The sequence below is a fragment of the Gigantopelta aegis genome, chromosome 14, assembly GCF_016097555.1.
Source record: "Gigantopelta aegis isolate Gae_Host chromosome 14, Gae_host_genome, whole genome shotgun sequence".
NCBI lineage: Eukaryota > Metazoa > Mollusca > Gastropoda > Neomphalida > Peltospiridae > Gigantopelta > Gigantopelta aegis.
This window is the reverse complement of record NC_054712.1, coordinates 45,110,954-45,127,568: the sequence shown is the minus strand read 5'-3', so window position 1 is coordinate 45,127,568 and position 16,615 is coordinate 45,110,954. Positions and strand designations below refer to the sequence as shown.

The 16,615-nt window shown below is 38.0% G+C and overlaps 1 protein-coding gene across 1 annotated transcript; it reads right to left on the bottom strand.

Annotated features, from left to right (window-relative positions):
* Positions 1-15,172: 15,172 nt before the first annotated feature.
* LOC121389294 (protein ANTAGONIST OF LIKE HETEROCHROMATIN PROTEIN 1-like) lies at positions 15,173-15,918 on the bottom strand. The gene is made up of 2 exons (XM_041520891.1): positions 15,381-15,918; positions 15,173-15,345 (listed from the first exon to the last, which is right to left on the bottom strand). Exons 1-2 carry the CDS (start codon positions 15,916-15,918, stop codon positions 15,173-15,175), a joined length of 711 nt encoding a protein of 236 aa, XP_041376825.1.
* Between the last annotated feature and the right edge of the window lie 697 nt (positions 15,919-16,615).

Below are 16,615 nucleotides of genomic sequence, written 5' to 3'. Positions count from 1 at the left end.
AGTTTTTGCTATTGGTGACAACTAAGGTAGATGTGTAAATGAAGCGATAACATCAATATAAAACGTCGAAAGTTAAATAAGCTGTAACCGTGTTACAAGGCCGAATCGATAGGGTGTTTTAACAATGTTGCGACTTCCTACATGAATCGCCTGACGTGCTTGAGTTGTTTTTCCCTCATCCCATCCGCTGCACCACGACTGGTATATCAAAGGCCATGATATGTGCTGTTATGTGCATATGATGGAAACATGTTGCGGTTTTCCTCTTAGAATATATGTCACGGTAACCAAATGTTTGGCATGCCATAGCCGATGTTTCCCCTGCGTGTGTAATAACCTCACCGTGGTGCAGGGATGAACATTATTTTATAGAATGGCGAATAAATGCACAACTCCTCGTATGAGGCGCCTTGTTTGCCATGAGGTGCGACCCGTGAAGATGGATGATGGAATCCTGGTGATTGAGTTGGGGCATACCTACAGGTATGACTTCTGACAATACATCACTTTGGCCCGGAGTTCATATAGATGGGTGGTCAGGGAGGCTCGACCTGATCAATCGGCTGGTCATGCCAAGCTCGAGAGCAAACAACCTTTGTTTTGTTTATTTTAGCCAAGAACAAACATTGTTTTATTTACCTTTTGTATTTGTTGCTCTTGGGGCGGTGGCTAAGGTCAATTGGGTGATTTATTTTGTGTTTATTGCCCAAGTACATCAACCATGTATCCCTGGCATGGATGTCTGCTGGTTATCCGCAGCACCATGTCCCCTTCTTGGACTCGGTGGTGGGTGGGGGCATGGTTGATGAATTAACACTCCTTACTAACATGGATATTAACAAATCTCCAACATTTGATAGGACTCTGAAGAGAGTCCGCACCAAGGTTTCGGATTCCTCCTCCTCTGAGGAATCCATGTTGTCTAGTTTGACTATGAAGAAATCAAAAGTTATTTCTTCGGATATTTGGCCAAGGTTCCTCGTTATAGAATCTTCAAACGATGGAGCCTTGCAAAAATTATCGCCTTTTGCAGTTGAGAAGGGACTCCAAGGCTTGGCTGGTGAGCCGAAGAGTGTAACAAAGTTAAAGAATGGTTCTCTGTTGGTAGAATGCTCCACGGAGAGTCATTCCAATTGTCTTCTCAAATCCAGAATGCTATGTAATATATCCATCAAAGTCAGTGTGCACAAGTCCCTTAATTCATCAAATGGAGTGATTCGATCACGAGATTTGGAAGGAGTGAATGAATATGAAATATGTGAAAATCTCTGTTCACAAGGTGTTTCGTTTGTTAAACGGATACGTGTTCGTCGGAACAATGAATTGGTTCCAACGAACACATTTATCATAACTTTTGCTAAACCACTACTTCCCGAATCCACCAAGGCTGGGTATCTAAACATACCAGTTGTGCCATTCATTCCAAATCCCTTGCGGTGTTTTAAATGCCAAAAATATGGATATGGTCAAAACACCTGCCATGGCAAACTGACATGTACACGATGTGGGCAGTTTGACTACGAGAACAAGACGTGTCATATTGATATAACATGTACTAACTGCAAGGGAAACCATTTTGCTTACTCTCGAGAGTGCCCAAGATGGAAATTGGAAAAATAGATTCAACAGGTTAGGGTTGAAAAACGTCTGTCGTTTCCTGAAACCAGAAAGTTGGTGGAGACCAAGTCAATTGATGCTGTGGAGAAATCCTATGCTGCAGCAGTTAAGGTCTCTACTACAAGTACTTCAGTTCAGACGGATCTAACCTGGCCTAATGGTGTTGATCGATATCAGAAATTATTGGATGTAGAGAAGGCTCAAAAGCGGGCAGCAAATGCTGTTCAGATGCAAACTGCTGTGTCCCTAATGTCCTCAGATTCCCAGAATGCACCAGTGGTTTAACCAGTTGGAAAACCAGGTTGTAGCAAACCTGTCACCAAAAAGGAAACAAACAAAAAAAAACCCACAAAGATAACTTATCAGGTAGACTAAAGAAATATGAACAGCGACCAGTTTCAACTGCTAATTCATTTGAGGCTTTGGATGATCTGGAAGATGAGATGGACATCTCTCAAGATTATCCACAAACAAACAGACTACCAACAAAGCCTAAGATAACGCCCATACTTCCACCCAATGGCAAATAAATTCCTACAGTGGAATTGCCGTGGGCTTAGGCCCAATTGTGATGAATTAAGTCTTTTAATTAAAAAAACATAACCCTCTTGCAGTGTCTCTTCGGGAAACTTTCTTGAAGGACACTAACCATATTACCATGAGGATTTAACCTCTATCATAAGTTTCAAGAAACTGAAAATAGAGTATGTGGGGGTGTTTCCAATCTTGTTAATGAAAACATTCCTCAGAGTTCAGTAACATTAACTACCAATTTACAAGCTGTAGCTGTAAAGGTTACAGCTCATACAACTATTACTCTATGTTCAGTTTACTTACCACCACCTAATCATTTTAATTTTAATCCTAGGGATCTTCAAGATCATATTGACCAGCTCCCTACTCCCTTTATTATTATGGGAGATATTAATGGTCACCACACTTTTGGGGATGCGAGGATATCAATCTTAGAGGTAAACAATTGGAAGACTTAATTCTCAAAAACGATTTACTTTTATCTAATGATAAAAGTCATACATATTTTCAATCTGCAAGTGGATCTTTCACTTCCATAGATTTAACTCTTTGTAGTCCATCATGTGTTGTTGATTTCACCTGGAAAGTTGGTTCAGACCTTTGTGGTAGTGACCACTTTCCCATTATTTTGGAGAATGATGGACCACCATCACTTGAAAGGGTTCAACGGTGGAAGTTGGCGAAGGCAAATTGGGGTCAGTTTCAGCATCTGTGCAGCACACGTCTGCGACAATTTGCCATTACTGATGCTGATGATCCCATGTCTTTGTTCACTTCCATCTTGAAGGACATTGAAGATGAAACTATTCCTAAGACTTCGGCAGTACCAAAGCGTTTCAATAAACCATGCATTCAAAAAGCGAAACAGGTTGCTTGAGAGGTTCAAACGTGAACCTACAACAAACAACCTGGATGCATTGCTAGGGCAAAGGCTCGAAGAGTGATTAGACAGAGTAAGAAATCATCTTAGAGAACTTTTGTCTCCAAGTTGAATTCACAAACATAGGTGAAATCTGTCTGGAATAATCAAAGGTAAAGAATCCAGTAATACAGTTCATCATTTGTCTGTCAATGATACGGATGTAACCTCTCATCGTGACATTGCCAATGCCTTGGCAGACAACTTTTCTCACAATTTATCTTCTGCTTTCAGTACAGATGCTTTTACATCTGTCCGAACTAAAGCTGAAAAGCAGTTCATTATTTTTTCATCCGAAAATGCTGAAGTATGCAACAGGCATTTCTCTATGGAGGAATTGCAGGATGCTCTTCGTAGAGTCCATGGTACTTTAGTAGGACCGGATGAAATTCATTATCAGTAATTAAAACATTTATCTGAATCATCTTTGATGGTTCTTTTGAATATTTTTAATAACATCTGAATTTCTAGAGACTTTCCTTCTGATTGGAGGAAAGCAATTATTATTCCTATTCCCAAGCCTGGTAAGGATCCAACTAATCCTACTAGTTATCGCCCTATCGCTTTGACAAGTTGCATTTGTAAAACCATTAAACGAATGATCAATCGTAGAGTTGTCTCGTATCTTGAATCCCACAAATTGCTTACTAACGTGCAATGTGGGTTTCAGATCTAGACGTAGCACGGTTGATCATCTTGTTCGATTTGAAACGTTTTGTAGGGAGGCTTTCATCCATAATCAGCAATTGGTTTCAGTGTGTTTTCATTTGGAGAAAGCTTACGATACCACGTGGAAGTATGGGATTTTAAATTACCTCCATGGCATGGGCCTTAGAAGTCGACTTCCAGTTTTTATATCTTAATTTTTAAGGGATAGATCTTTTAAAGTTCGGGTGGGGTCACTTTGTCTGATGTTCACCCACAAGAGATGGGTGTGCCTCAAGGTAGCATCCTGTCTGTAACTTTATTTTCTGTGAAAATTAACAGCATCTCCCAGTGTTTAACGCCTGGTGTGGATTGCTCGTTATATGTCGATGATTTTCAAATTTGCTATAGATCGTCCAATATGAGTAGCATTGAACGTAAGTTGCAGCTTTGTTTGAATAAACTTCATCAATGGGCAACTTACAATGGCTTTAGATTCTGAAAGGCAAAAACGGTTTGTATGCTTATCTGCCAGAAAAGAGGTCTCCACTTAGATCCACAGTTGTTTTTGGACAAAAACATAATTCCAGTTGTGGAGGAGACTAAATTTCTGGGGGTTATATTTGACAGGAAGCTATCGTTTGTGCCCCATCTCAAATATGTTAAAAAGAAGGGCTTGAAAGCTCTCAATATTTTAAGTTATTGGTAATACAGAATGGGGAGCAGACCGAAAGGTTTTGCTCCGTCTATATAGATCTCTTGTGAGGTCTAAACTAGATTATGGATGCATTGTGTATGGGTCGGCACGCAAGTCTTACTTGCAGATGCTAGATCCTATACACAATCAAGGACTTAGGCTATGTCTTGGTGCATTTAGAACATCCCTGTAGAGAGCTTGTATGTAGATGCACACGAACCTTGTTTGGGTGCTAGACGTGCAAAGCTTTCTCTGCAGTATGCTGCCAAGATTAAATCTTTACCAACACATCCAACACATGATGCGGTGTTTGACAACAAATATATGAAGTTGTTTGATGCAAGGCTAAATGCTATTCGTACATTTGGTGTTCGCATTAAGCGTTTTTTGTCGCTTTCCAACATTGATTTAACTGACACTTTGGAAACTCCTTCATATTTTTTTACCACCCTGGTGTATTAGACCACCTAAAATTATGTTTGATCTGGCGCATCTGAAGAAAGATCGCACAGATATTGTTATTTATAAACAGTTGTTCATGGAAATTCAGGACAAGTACCGTGATTATATTCCTGTGTATACAGATGGATCTCGGGATGGGAATCCTGTGGCTTGTGCTACAGTTTTTCCATCAGACACTATCATTTTCATGCGACTGCCTGGCTCGGCATCAATTTTTAGTGCTGAAGTTTGGGTAGTCATTAAAGCCTTAGAAGAAATCAAAGATTCCATAGCATCCAAGTTTATTATTTTTACCGACTCACTTTCGTGTCTCCAAGCTTTACGTAATATGAAGCTGGACCATCCCTTAATTGGGATGGTGATACGAAAGTGTGTCTTTTTATCTATTGCAAATAAACTTGTTGTATTTTGTTGGTTGCCCAGTCTGGTTGCCATCAGGGGTAATGAAAAGGCAGATTCAGCTGCCAAGTCTGCTTTGGATTATAAAACATTATACATAACACAGAAAAGTTAAAAAAAAAAATATGACCACTACAGGGAGTGGCACGTCACCTATAGAAAAAGAAATGTACAGTCCTTCGTGATAAAAGTCCAGTTGACTCTCTTGTATAGATATAGATTTACCGTTCCCCTATAGACAAAGTATTTGACAATATTTCATGATGAAATTCGTTTAACTGTCTAACTGTCGTACACAAATATAGATTTACGTTTTCCCTATAGACAAATTATTTGACAATCCTTCTTGATGTAATACAATTTAACTCCCTTGTACAGATATATATTTTGACAATCCTTCATGATGAAATCCATTTAACTCCCTTGTACAGATATATATTTATCGTATCCCTATAGACAAAGCATTTGACAATCCTTCGTGATGAAAGTCCATTTAACCCCCTTTCACAGTTAGAGTTTGCTTTGTTTAACGACATCACTAGAACACATTGATTAATTAATCACCGGCTATTTGATGTCATACATTTGGTAATTCTGACTGGTAGTTATCAAAGTAAACCCGCTTCAGTTTTTTCTAATGCAGCAAGGGATCTTTTATATTCATTTACCACAGACAGGAAATCGCATACCACGGCATTTGACCAGTCGTGATGCACTGGATGGAACGAGACAAAAACGCAATCAGCTGAATGGATCCACCGAGGTGGTTCGATCTTGTACAGATATATATTTACCGATATTGTTTTTGATGTATCTCTGACGGCTGTATGTTTTTCTTCAGTGTCCAAGACAATTAACCTGGAGCCTGAGTTTCTGCAAAGGTTACGTGATCCGACCCACCAGTTGGATTCCTGCAACACCTTGAAGCACAAGTTCAGATGTAGAAGCAGTACGTACCCGTCTTCAACTGGACATTCACCTGTCGAGATACTAACCTTTGTCTGGATATATTTATACATAATTTATATACATGCATTTAACTCAAGTTTTTTTTTTCATTGTGATTTATGTCATTCAAACGACCATCTTGACTCTGTTTCTGCTGTAACACATTTACAGATAATAGATTTTTAAGAATTAAAGTTACATATTTAAATACGTTTTGTTATAAATTTTCATAATGAACATAATAATTACATTTCCCAATTCAGATTGCCTGTTATATATGCATTCAACATGTTTCGGATCGTGCTAATGTTTGTAAATGCTAAAATGTGCATTTTCGTCCAGATAATTTGCTATATGTTAAAGGGACAGTCCTAAATTTACAAACATTGTAAAATGTTTCCAACCAATAGAGCCTTTTCAATGACGTAACATACATATTAAATACATATTCTTATTTAAAATATCAGTGTCTGTATTTACAATGTGTTTGTTGCTGTCCTAATGCGTGTAGTAGCACAAACCGGATTTTACCTCCCAATAATTGTGTATGTACGAACAAAAATATATATCACGAATTGAAGTAAAACCTGAGTGCTACAAACATTAGTATACGACCGGAAACACATTCGAAATACAGACACTGGTATTCTAAACAAGAAAATGTATTTAGTATGAAATAGTAGTCGCCAACACGGATCTGTTATCGCAAACATCTTACAATGGCTGCACACTCAGGACAGTTTCTTTAAAAATACCATGTATGGCAGCACTATTAAAATTTACGACTATATTAACAAATCAAGAGTTAACAGCATCAATATTACATCTCACCAGACCTAAACCTACGCCCGAAGACGTTAATCTTAAAAAGAACATCTCAAAATCTCAATTATTTTACAACGGAATTCGTTAATGTGTAAATAGTTTCACACAATTGTTGAATAGGTTATGGAATTTGAAGACCATGGGATATGTTCCTATCAGTAAACAAACTGTAATTATCTTTAATTTGTTTCTAAAGTATTGAAATTGCTTCTAGAGTACCGATCAGACGCGAACGGCACCAGTTTGCCTTCAAAATAAAAAAAGTGATTCCCGCGACATAATATTATTAATATATATCGCCTACTTTCGGACACACGACGGGTAGTTTCTTTCATCATTTCGTCAGTGCACAACATTCCCCGAATTTCAATGAATGCCAAATTCCAGTCAGCAGGTCTACAGCAGAAATGACCACAGGCTTTTGGTGTGCTCAACATTTGGTTGAGACTGTATGGTTCCAAAGAAACAGATGTAACTACTTTTCCTGGGGACTTGCATTTCGTTTACACCGGCATTGATCACTAGTGTAACCAGATGTGGACGGGGTGGGGGTTGCCTATGGACAATCACATCTCTCATTTGACTATTGTTTTTTCTCTATAATCAGGAATTTCGACCTGGAAGGCTATGCCGTCCCACAACTATTTGAAAGTCAATCTATTTAATGTTTTAAATAATAAATTAAAACAAAGTTATATGTTCATATAAACACTATTCTGATCTATATAAATTATCGTGCAACATAATTATAACATTTGTAATTAAACGCGCTCTCTCACAGATGGTTGACCTAATTATTGACCTAACAAGGTATTATATGACAATATATACATTTGATTTGTACCTAAAAGTACTTTATTGAACCATCTATATAACCACCATATCACACTTATTATTGATATTTTATAAAAACAAAAATATAATTGAATTATGGGTACGGTCAATAATTCTGAGAAAAATAACGGCTATTTGGAGAGCAGAGGTGTGACGTATTATTTTGAGTCACGTGACGGGCATTCCACGAATAACCGCAGTGTCAAAACGATTTACCAAACTCGTGTAACGAGAACGCTTGACCGTCCTCTGCGACGTAGGGTAAATAGAAAAATAACAACAATGAAAATAAGTTATTAAAAAATAATAAAAACATGTACTGAATGATAATAAGCTTATACATTAATTTATTTTAGTAACAGAAGCCGCATATGGATCAAACGTCGACAATCCCGACAAGTTAGGCCTTTGCATCTATAGGTAAATTTATCGTTAGTCGTACGCGAAAAACTCTAAACATCTGGATCATGAACACCTTCATTTTCCACTTTGTCAAATTCATTATTATGCAAAATATGCCATAACAGCTGACATGAGATAGGAATTGTTACATTTCTAAAGAATACTCCGACCTAGACGGGGTGTATATATGATGTGACATATAAGAAAGTATTTTGAGTTTCACTGACCCTTGCAATTTTGAGCATTTGAAATGTGACTAAATACAGCAAAATAGCCTGTTAGTCATATGTATTTGCTGTAACATATACGTAAGCAGCCTCAAAATTGCAATCAGTGAACAATTATTAAGTTCAAGCCCTGCTGTTAGTTTGTGTGCTGTCCGTAGTTAGTTTCTCTTTCAGTTAATCTACCTCAGCAGCTGATAATTTGTAATTGTCAGTTTTATTTATTTATTTATTTATTTATTTATTATTATTATTCATTATTATTATTATTGTTATTATTATTATTATTATTATTATTATATTTATTTATTATTATACATTTTTGTTAGTACTGTAGGGACAATATGACGCTATTCATATATCTATGGGAAACATACATAAAAGGGTCTGTTAAATTCATATACTCCCCTGTTCAGAAAATGCACTGTTCGTACAGTACTTAGCATGTATTCCTCATGTTCCAGATCGTTCGGTAATATGGATCAATCAAATACATGTACTTATTTTCCGCCTATATAAATTTTTGCTGTGAATATAGCCAGCCCTCGTTAGTGGAGGTTATATAAACGGCCTTCATATATATATATAGGCTACTAGTAAAGCTGAGACCACGCCCGGATCCCCCTCTAAATTTATGTAATGTTTCTGTAACAACCACCCCACCGCTAATAATAATAATAATAATAATAATAATAATACACAATTATTATTACTATTACTGCTACTACTACTACTATTATTATTATTAGCCTACAGTAAGCCCGTACGCAAAGGGGGAGGGGGGTGCGAGGGGGTGCGCACCCCCCATAGTCTGCCGAGGTCTGTCCGTGGATGTGTAAAAAATATATTAGACATATTTTGAGACAAAGAAACATTTCAAATTTACTTCCCAGAATGCAGGAAAATGCATCTCCTGCATTCTAGATTTAAAAAAAATTCGGGGGACATGCCTTCGGACCCCCCTAGCAACTCCGTCGATTACGCCCCCCCCCCCCCCCACACCCCCCACACACATAAATTTCTGCGTACGGGCCTGCTACTACTACCTTTTTGAGGAGGAGGGGGGTGTTTTATCTTGAGGAGTTTGGCTATAAAAAATGCAAGATTAACGTGCTTGCACACACGCACAGACGGCAGACTGAACTTGTCCCTGCACGTAGAATTGGATTCAACTGGGTTAAGTAATAAGTACCCAACCTTTGGACAACAAAACATGCAACAGTACACTGGGTTTTTTACGCTATATATTAAAACCGAAATACCACTTTGCGAACCAGTCAAAATAATTTTCACACGCACCTGATAATAATAATAATAATAATAATAATAATAATAATAATTAATAATAATAAATGGTGAGTTCATGTTCCGACTTTTTTATTATTTTATTTCAGCGTATTCGCGGTTATTTTCATCATGAAACTATATTTTTTATTATTTGTCATGAATATAGCCGGCCCTCATTTGCCAAGTCTCTATACACGGCGATCGTTTATATAAAATCCATAAATACATTATACGTATATATAGCCTCATCACTACGAGTCTGTTTTTCCGTATTTTAAATGTCTCTTTTAAAGAAGAGTTACACATTTTAAAACTGACTCGTGTCATGGAATTCCCTCGATCGTAGTTTAGGATCATACAGTAACTAGGTTTGGTATTCCAAATGAATGTAATTTCTATTTATAATGCATATTTAGAGAAATAAGGCCCACTAAATCCGTGATTGGGCTCCTTTAAGACATTTGTATCGTCACTGATATCAAAATAAATTATATTCGGGTATGCTAAACCGACAATATTATCAATTAACCACGGCAGTCAGCAATGCCATAGAGACTGCCGCTGTGTTTTTTATTTTTAGTTTGTAGTATTTGATTTGTAGTGGACGTTTCAGTTTTGCGTTACTTTTCTTAATTCCTTTATTTTTGTTTGTTTGTTTATAGTGCTTTGGAAAAATAGTTTTTTTTATTAGAAATTAACCGCAATATTCTGTGGAACATGTCGAGGAGACTATTTTTCGCGTTATATGTTTTTGCCAGTCGCCTTGTTATATGCTCAACAAAATTAATCAAGGGTCCGTAGTCATTTTTTTGCTAGTATCATATTATTTTAGCCAATTCTTGTGGCAGTTTCCATAAAATTTGACCCACGATAGACGCAAAAACCATGCACATTGCAGATATTCACATTCGGCAACCATTCAATACATTTTGGATCCTAACGATACTTTAAATAACTAAGTTTAAAAACATACGACAACGTTGTCCCCATATTTAAAACAACAACAACAACAACACAAAACCCACAACAAAATAAGCTGAAAATATTTACCGTACCTTAATGAATTTTGTTCAGTATAACATGAAAAACAATTTAACAACTGAGTTACCTTCCATGTCATAGTAGTGGCGTGATCCTAATGAAGGGAGAGAACTGGCGTTCGCAAGTCTCACAGATCCGTGTTGTACGTACACGACCGACAGTCTGGGTGTTGTCTACAATCCTTCGAACGTTCCAGCAACGTCGCGACGTCATTTACAGTATTATACTGTCTGTAACTGCAACGTCATGTAGCGCGAGATTCTCGATCCAAATAAACCGCTTGGCGTCACTGAGAGACAATATCAATACAAAATATATTATTTTCAATTATGAATTATTCTTTGTTCTTAGTGTAACAAGTCAGTATATTTCCGGGATTATTTCACTTGGATAATCTGATTCGTTTGCGTTCTCTTTCCTGATTTTGTTTTGTTTATGAACTCTGTTTTCAGCCTCTGCATTTCGTATTCTAACATCTTTTATCACCATGTTAGCACTTTAATCTACATTTCTTTAAATTAGAGTGTTAACTTGTGAAAATGAAAGATTTCAGTTATTAAAAATGTGGTAAGAGATCATGTATTTTAGTAATGTTTTGATTTGGATTTTTTAAATTAATAGCAAGTTTTGTAAGTTGTGGGGGTTGTTAGAAGGAAGCAGACGGTTTATTTAAGGACGCACTCAACACATTTTGTTTACGGTCATGGCATCGGATGTATGGTTAAGGAGCACACGGATATTGAGGGAGGAAACCTGCTGTCGCCACTTCATGGACTACTCTTTTCGATTAGCAGCCAGGGATCTTTTATATGCACCATCCCATAGACAGGATAGCACATTCCCTGGCCTTTGATGTACCAGTCATGGCACACTGGCTGGAGCGAGAAATAACCCAATGTGTCCATTGACTGGGATCGATCCCAAACCGACCGCGCATCAAGCGAGCTACGTCTCGCCTATGGGTGGTTGGGAGTCGAACCACCCTGCTCATGGTACATTTTCTCATTTTTGTCAATGTATTGTCAATTTCTTTCTAGTTCAGTCAACCAGTAGAACGGTGCTTGAAAACCTTGCTAGAAAACCCGTCTGATACCGTTGACACACCAAATACGGTTCTGTCCAATGCGTATCAATCCGGATTGATCTGTGTTGACCCGAATTGCCTTTACCGTTGACACACCGGCGACCAATACGGGTCAACCCGGTTTGGACGTAGACACACCGAATACGGTTCCTAGAGCTAGCGTTGTGCGGAATTCCAACAAATGACGTCATACACTGCTAAGGATTGTGGGACATTGGAAAGTTCCTTTTCGCATCAAACACAAAAATGGAGGAAAGATCCCGACCATGGACGTATGAAGAAGTACTATGCTTGATCAAAATATGTTCCGACGACAGTATTCAAGGCCAGTTGGATGGTTTAGTTAGAAATAAGAAAATATATGTAAGGATATCTAGTGAGATGGAAACCAATGGCTACAGCAGAAGCTTTGAACAGTGCCGCAATAAAATAAAATCTTTGAAGTCTGAATACAAGCGAGTGAAGGATAACAATAACAGGTAATATATAAGTATGGTCCCACGGTATCGTACGTTCCCCCCTTTTCGATCGACACTAAGTTTTTTATTAATTATTTTAATTAGCAATAATCATCAACAACAACAATAATAGGTTTACGCTTATGTAGATTCGTAAAAACAACAAGAAAATATAAAGAGACCGCTTTTGGGGGTAGACCTGGCCCGATTCATTGTTTTTAGAAATACTATCATAATGTAAACACAGAAGTGTTTTCTTTAGCCAAAGAAATTGTTTCAGATCAAGCTACTAACGAAAAGCTTAGCCAAAATATTATACATTTTGTGTCTGTAAGGTGCCAAACCATCCTGGAGTTATCGATATCCGGTCTACTAACGGGAAAACGTTTCTCAGCACGCGCAATTGTAATCGCACAATCACTGTAACAGAATAATATTTTACTTTGGTTATCTTACTATTAAAATCAACAAACAAATCTTTCAAAAATTACCTTTTTATATGCACAGATTCATTGTAAACAAGCCGTACAAAAATAGACCGGTCCCAGATTTAGACCGGATAACAATACTTAGCGACATACGGTTGGGGAGGGGTGGGGGTGGTAAATGGTCGATGTACGTTTTAAATAATACAAACACATGTCGATTTATGCCTCTCTTCAAACCTGAAACAAGTAGTTATCCAAACCGCAGGTATTGCAAACAATAATACTCCCAATAAGTGACCTCCCCCCCCCCCCCCCCATCCCACCAAATGATCAAGAGGTAGACAGTAGTTCATTATGATTATAATTTTTTTAATGTGCTTTACGGTTTTCAATATAATGCATTCTTTGTAAAGGATCAACTTTTTATTTTGTACAGTTGTGTCTGTGTGTATGTGGGTGGGGGGGGGGTGGTGTCGTTAAAGTGTACTTTTTGTACACTTGCAATACTGTTGATAACTGAATGGCTCCTTAAACCACATGTCAAAATTTTGAAAGAAGGAAACAAGAAGTGTTTCATTTGGTTATATTGGTGTCATTCATATGGTTAAGGACCACACATATAATGAGAGGAAACCCACTGCCACATAGGCTACTCCTTTCGAAAAGCAGCAACGGATCTTTTATATGCACCATCCCACGACCTTTGTTAAACCAGTCGTGGAGCACTGGCTGGAACGAGAAACAGCCCAATGGGATTACCAAGTGGAATCAATCCTTGATAAATGTAATGCTGATAATATGATAGTTTCTCTAGAGTTCATTCAAGTACTTTTCGAGACTGATTTCTTTGTTTACACCAATCCACCGACCTCTTCCTCTGCCACACACTCTCTCTCTCTCTCCCTCTGTGTGTGTGTGTGTGTGTGTGTGTGTGTGTGTGTGTGTGTGTGTGTGTGTGTGTGTGTGTGTGTGTGTGTGCCTTGGTATATATTTCATATATGTATATGTCTATATACATGTTTATAAATGTGTGTACAGTTATGATTAGGGCCCCATCCCTGACATTGCCAAATTGTTACTTATCAATATACTTAGTCACAAATATACAGTTTTGTTGACAATGTACTGAACATGTTTTTGTTTTAAATCAAGTAATAAGGGTTTTTTCCTTTTTCTTTATTTCCCACAGGTCTGGTAGGAAGCGAATCACTTGTAGATTTGAAAAAGAGTTAGACGCCATTCTTGGGACAAAGCCAACTACTAGACCAAAACATGTAGTTGACAGTAGTATGAACATCGATGATTCAGATGACAGTAATGATACTCAGATTGTATCTGAAATACAAGAAACCAGTGTTAACGTATCGGATGAAGACAGTGACACAAATTTTCATAATATGTAGCGGAAGGATGCTGCGACAGCACCACATGAAATACAGAAGACAGATGTACCATCAGATGTTAGTGCTGCTGATGTTGCCGATACTCCACCAAATAATGATACTACTGATGCAACTCCAAAGAGGCCCTCTGTAAAACGTAAGGCGAGAGTTGGTAAACAGAAATCAATCGCTGACGCTATCGCTTTTATGGCAGAATCTCAATCAAAAAGTGATGCAATGTTCTTACAGCTTGAGGAAACACGTATGAAAATGGAGATTGAAGCTGAAGAAAGAAGAGAAAAGATGCGGTTGGATTTTGAAATGCGTCAAATGCAGGCGAGGCAAGATTTCGAGCTCAAACGGATGGAGTTCATGCTGAAAATGAGTAGAGAAAATGAAGTAAGCAACACCTACAACAAATCTTCACTGGTCAGCTATCCCAATAACCATGGTTATTTATATGTGCCTACTCCACTCGGGGAACAGCCATCACAATCAGTATCTTCAAGCCATACACAGGCTGCACACTTCGGACAAAACCAGCAAAATCATTACAGTATGCAGTGTAATGGAAATGGAATGTCGGATCTTGGTGGTGCTCTGCGATCGGCCATTGAGAACAATGACAACTCTTTTCAATAAACGTTTTGTTCTGACATTTCACTTAGTTATTAATTTCACCATTCATGTCTACATTTACCGAGATGTTAATATCTCACCAACAGACAGTTCATACAAAAATTACATTTCCTTTTTTTTATGTTACTGTGCTACTGATTCAGATATAGCTACAATGTATCATTTTTGAAAATTCACAGATAAATAAATTTTTACGAACAAAAATTTCTGTTTGCAATCATTTATTAAACGTACAATAATTCTCCAGTTACATAAATGTTAAGCACCAATTATGTGCATTTTGATATTAAGATCTATAACAGGTCTATAACGCTCTCAGTTACTTCATAGTAATACACGAACATAGTTCATAGAGGATTTTCTTTCAAGTGACGGACAAGTGCATTACGGATGTCTTTGGCATCGGTCAGGTCATTAACAGTCCCAACTTCAATCTCTGTCATGCTGTTTTCATTATTCATCCAATCTTCTTCGAATGTATCCTTCCTCATCTCGCATATGTTATGTAGTGTGACAGCAGCTGAAACCATAGCAAATCACAGTCACACTGTTTACTTAGTAGTCTGAACCGTCCTTTTAGTCGTCCAAATGCGTTTTCAACTACCATTCTGGCCCGACTTAGTCTGTAGTTAAAATGTTTAATATCGTCATGTGTTTCCATGGTTTGTCTGAATGGTTTCATGAGCCAGGATAAGAGAGGGTAAGCAGCATCCCCTATAAGAAAAGGGGACATGTCAACTCCGCCTATAGGTGTTTTAGGCTGACTGAAACATGTCCCTTTCTCACATTGTGAATATAGATTTGAATTTCCAAGGACTCTTGCATCATGCACTGATCCGGGCCACCCAGTGTTTACATCAATAAACACGTATCTATAGTCCACGACAGCCTGGGGGATAATAGAATGCCAACCTTTTCTATTGTAGTAGTCACAATGGTCTTCTTTAGGTGCGATTATAGGAATATGAGTCCCATCTATAGCTCCCGCACATTGCGGAAATCCCCACACTTTTTCAAAACCATTCAATATGTCCAAAAAACCTTGATCCTTTGGAATACGCACATATTTTGGCATCAAATATTTTTTAATCATGAGGCAACACTCTCTAACAATTTGTCCAGCTGTTGACACTCCAACACCAAACAAATGACTTAAGGTGCGGTACTCGACGTTTGTTGCTAAACGCCAAATGGTTATGGCCAGTCTGATATCTATAGGGACAGCTTTCCGATAGTTAGTGTCTTTTTTTTAAATGAATGGTGCGAGTTCTTCACAAAGCGAAAAAAACGTTTCCCTACACATTCTTAAATTCGAGGAAAACATTTCCTCCGGCCAATTACTTATCGTAATCATAGAAGACCTCTTCCAGTACGAGAGACGTGGCAGCGTCCAAACCAAACGTGCCGTAAGCACTTTCATGATAAGCAATATAACAAACCTCCGACGTCGGGCACTAACCTTTTTTCTATATTGTCTGACTCGCTACAAATGACGTTTACTTGATGAATTGGGCACCGACACAAAGTCTTTTTCATTGGAGATATTCAAGTTTATGGTGTTTGATGCCGCCATTTTGCAAACGGGATGTCACATGACTCGCACCATGTGATCTAAACCAGCCCGAACTGATGCGTATTCGCCAATGTACCGTTGACACACCGAAATCCCAAACCGAACTGACCCGTAAGCGTGTTGCTCAATCCACATACATATGTGAATTGAAACCAAACCGGGTTGACCCGGTTTGGAACCCGTATTTGGTGTGTCACGACCCGTATCCTATCCGAAT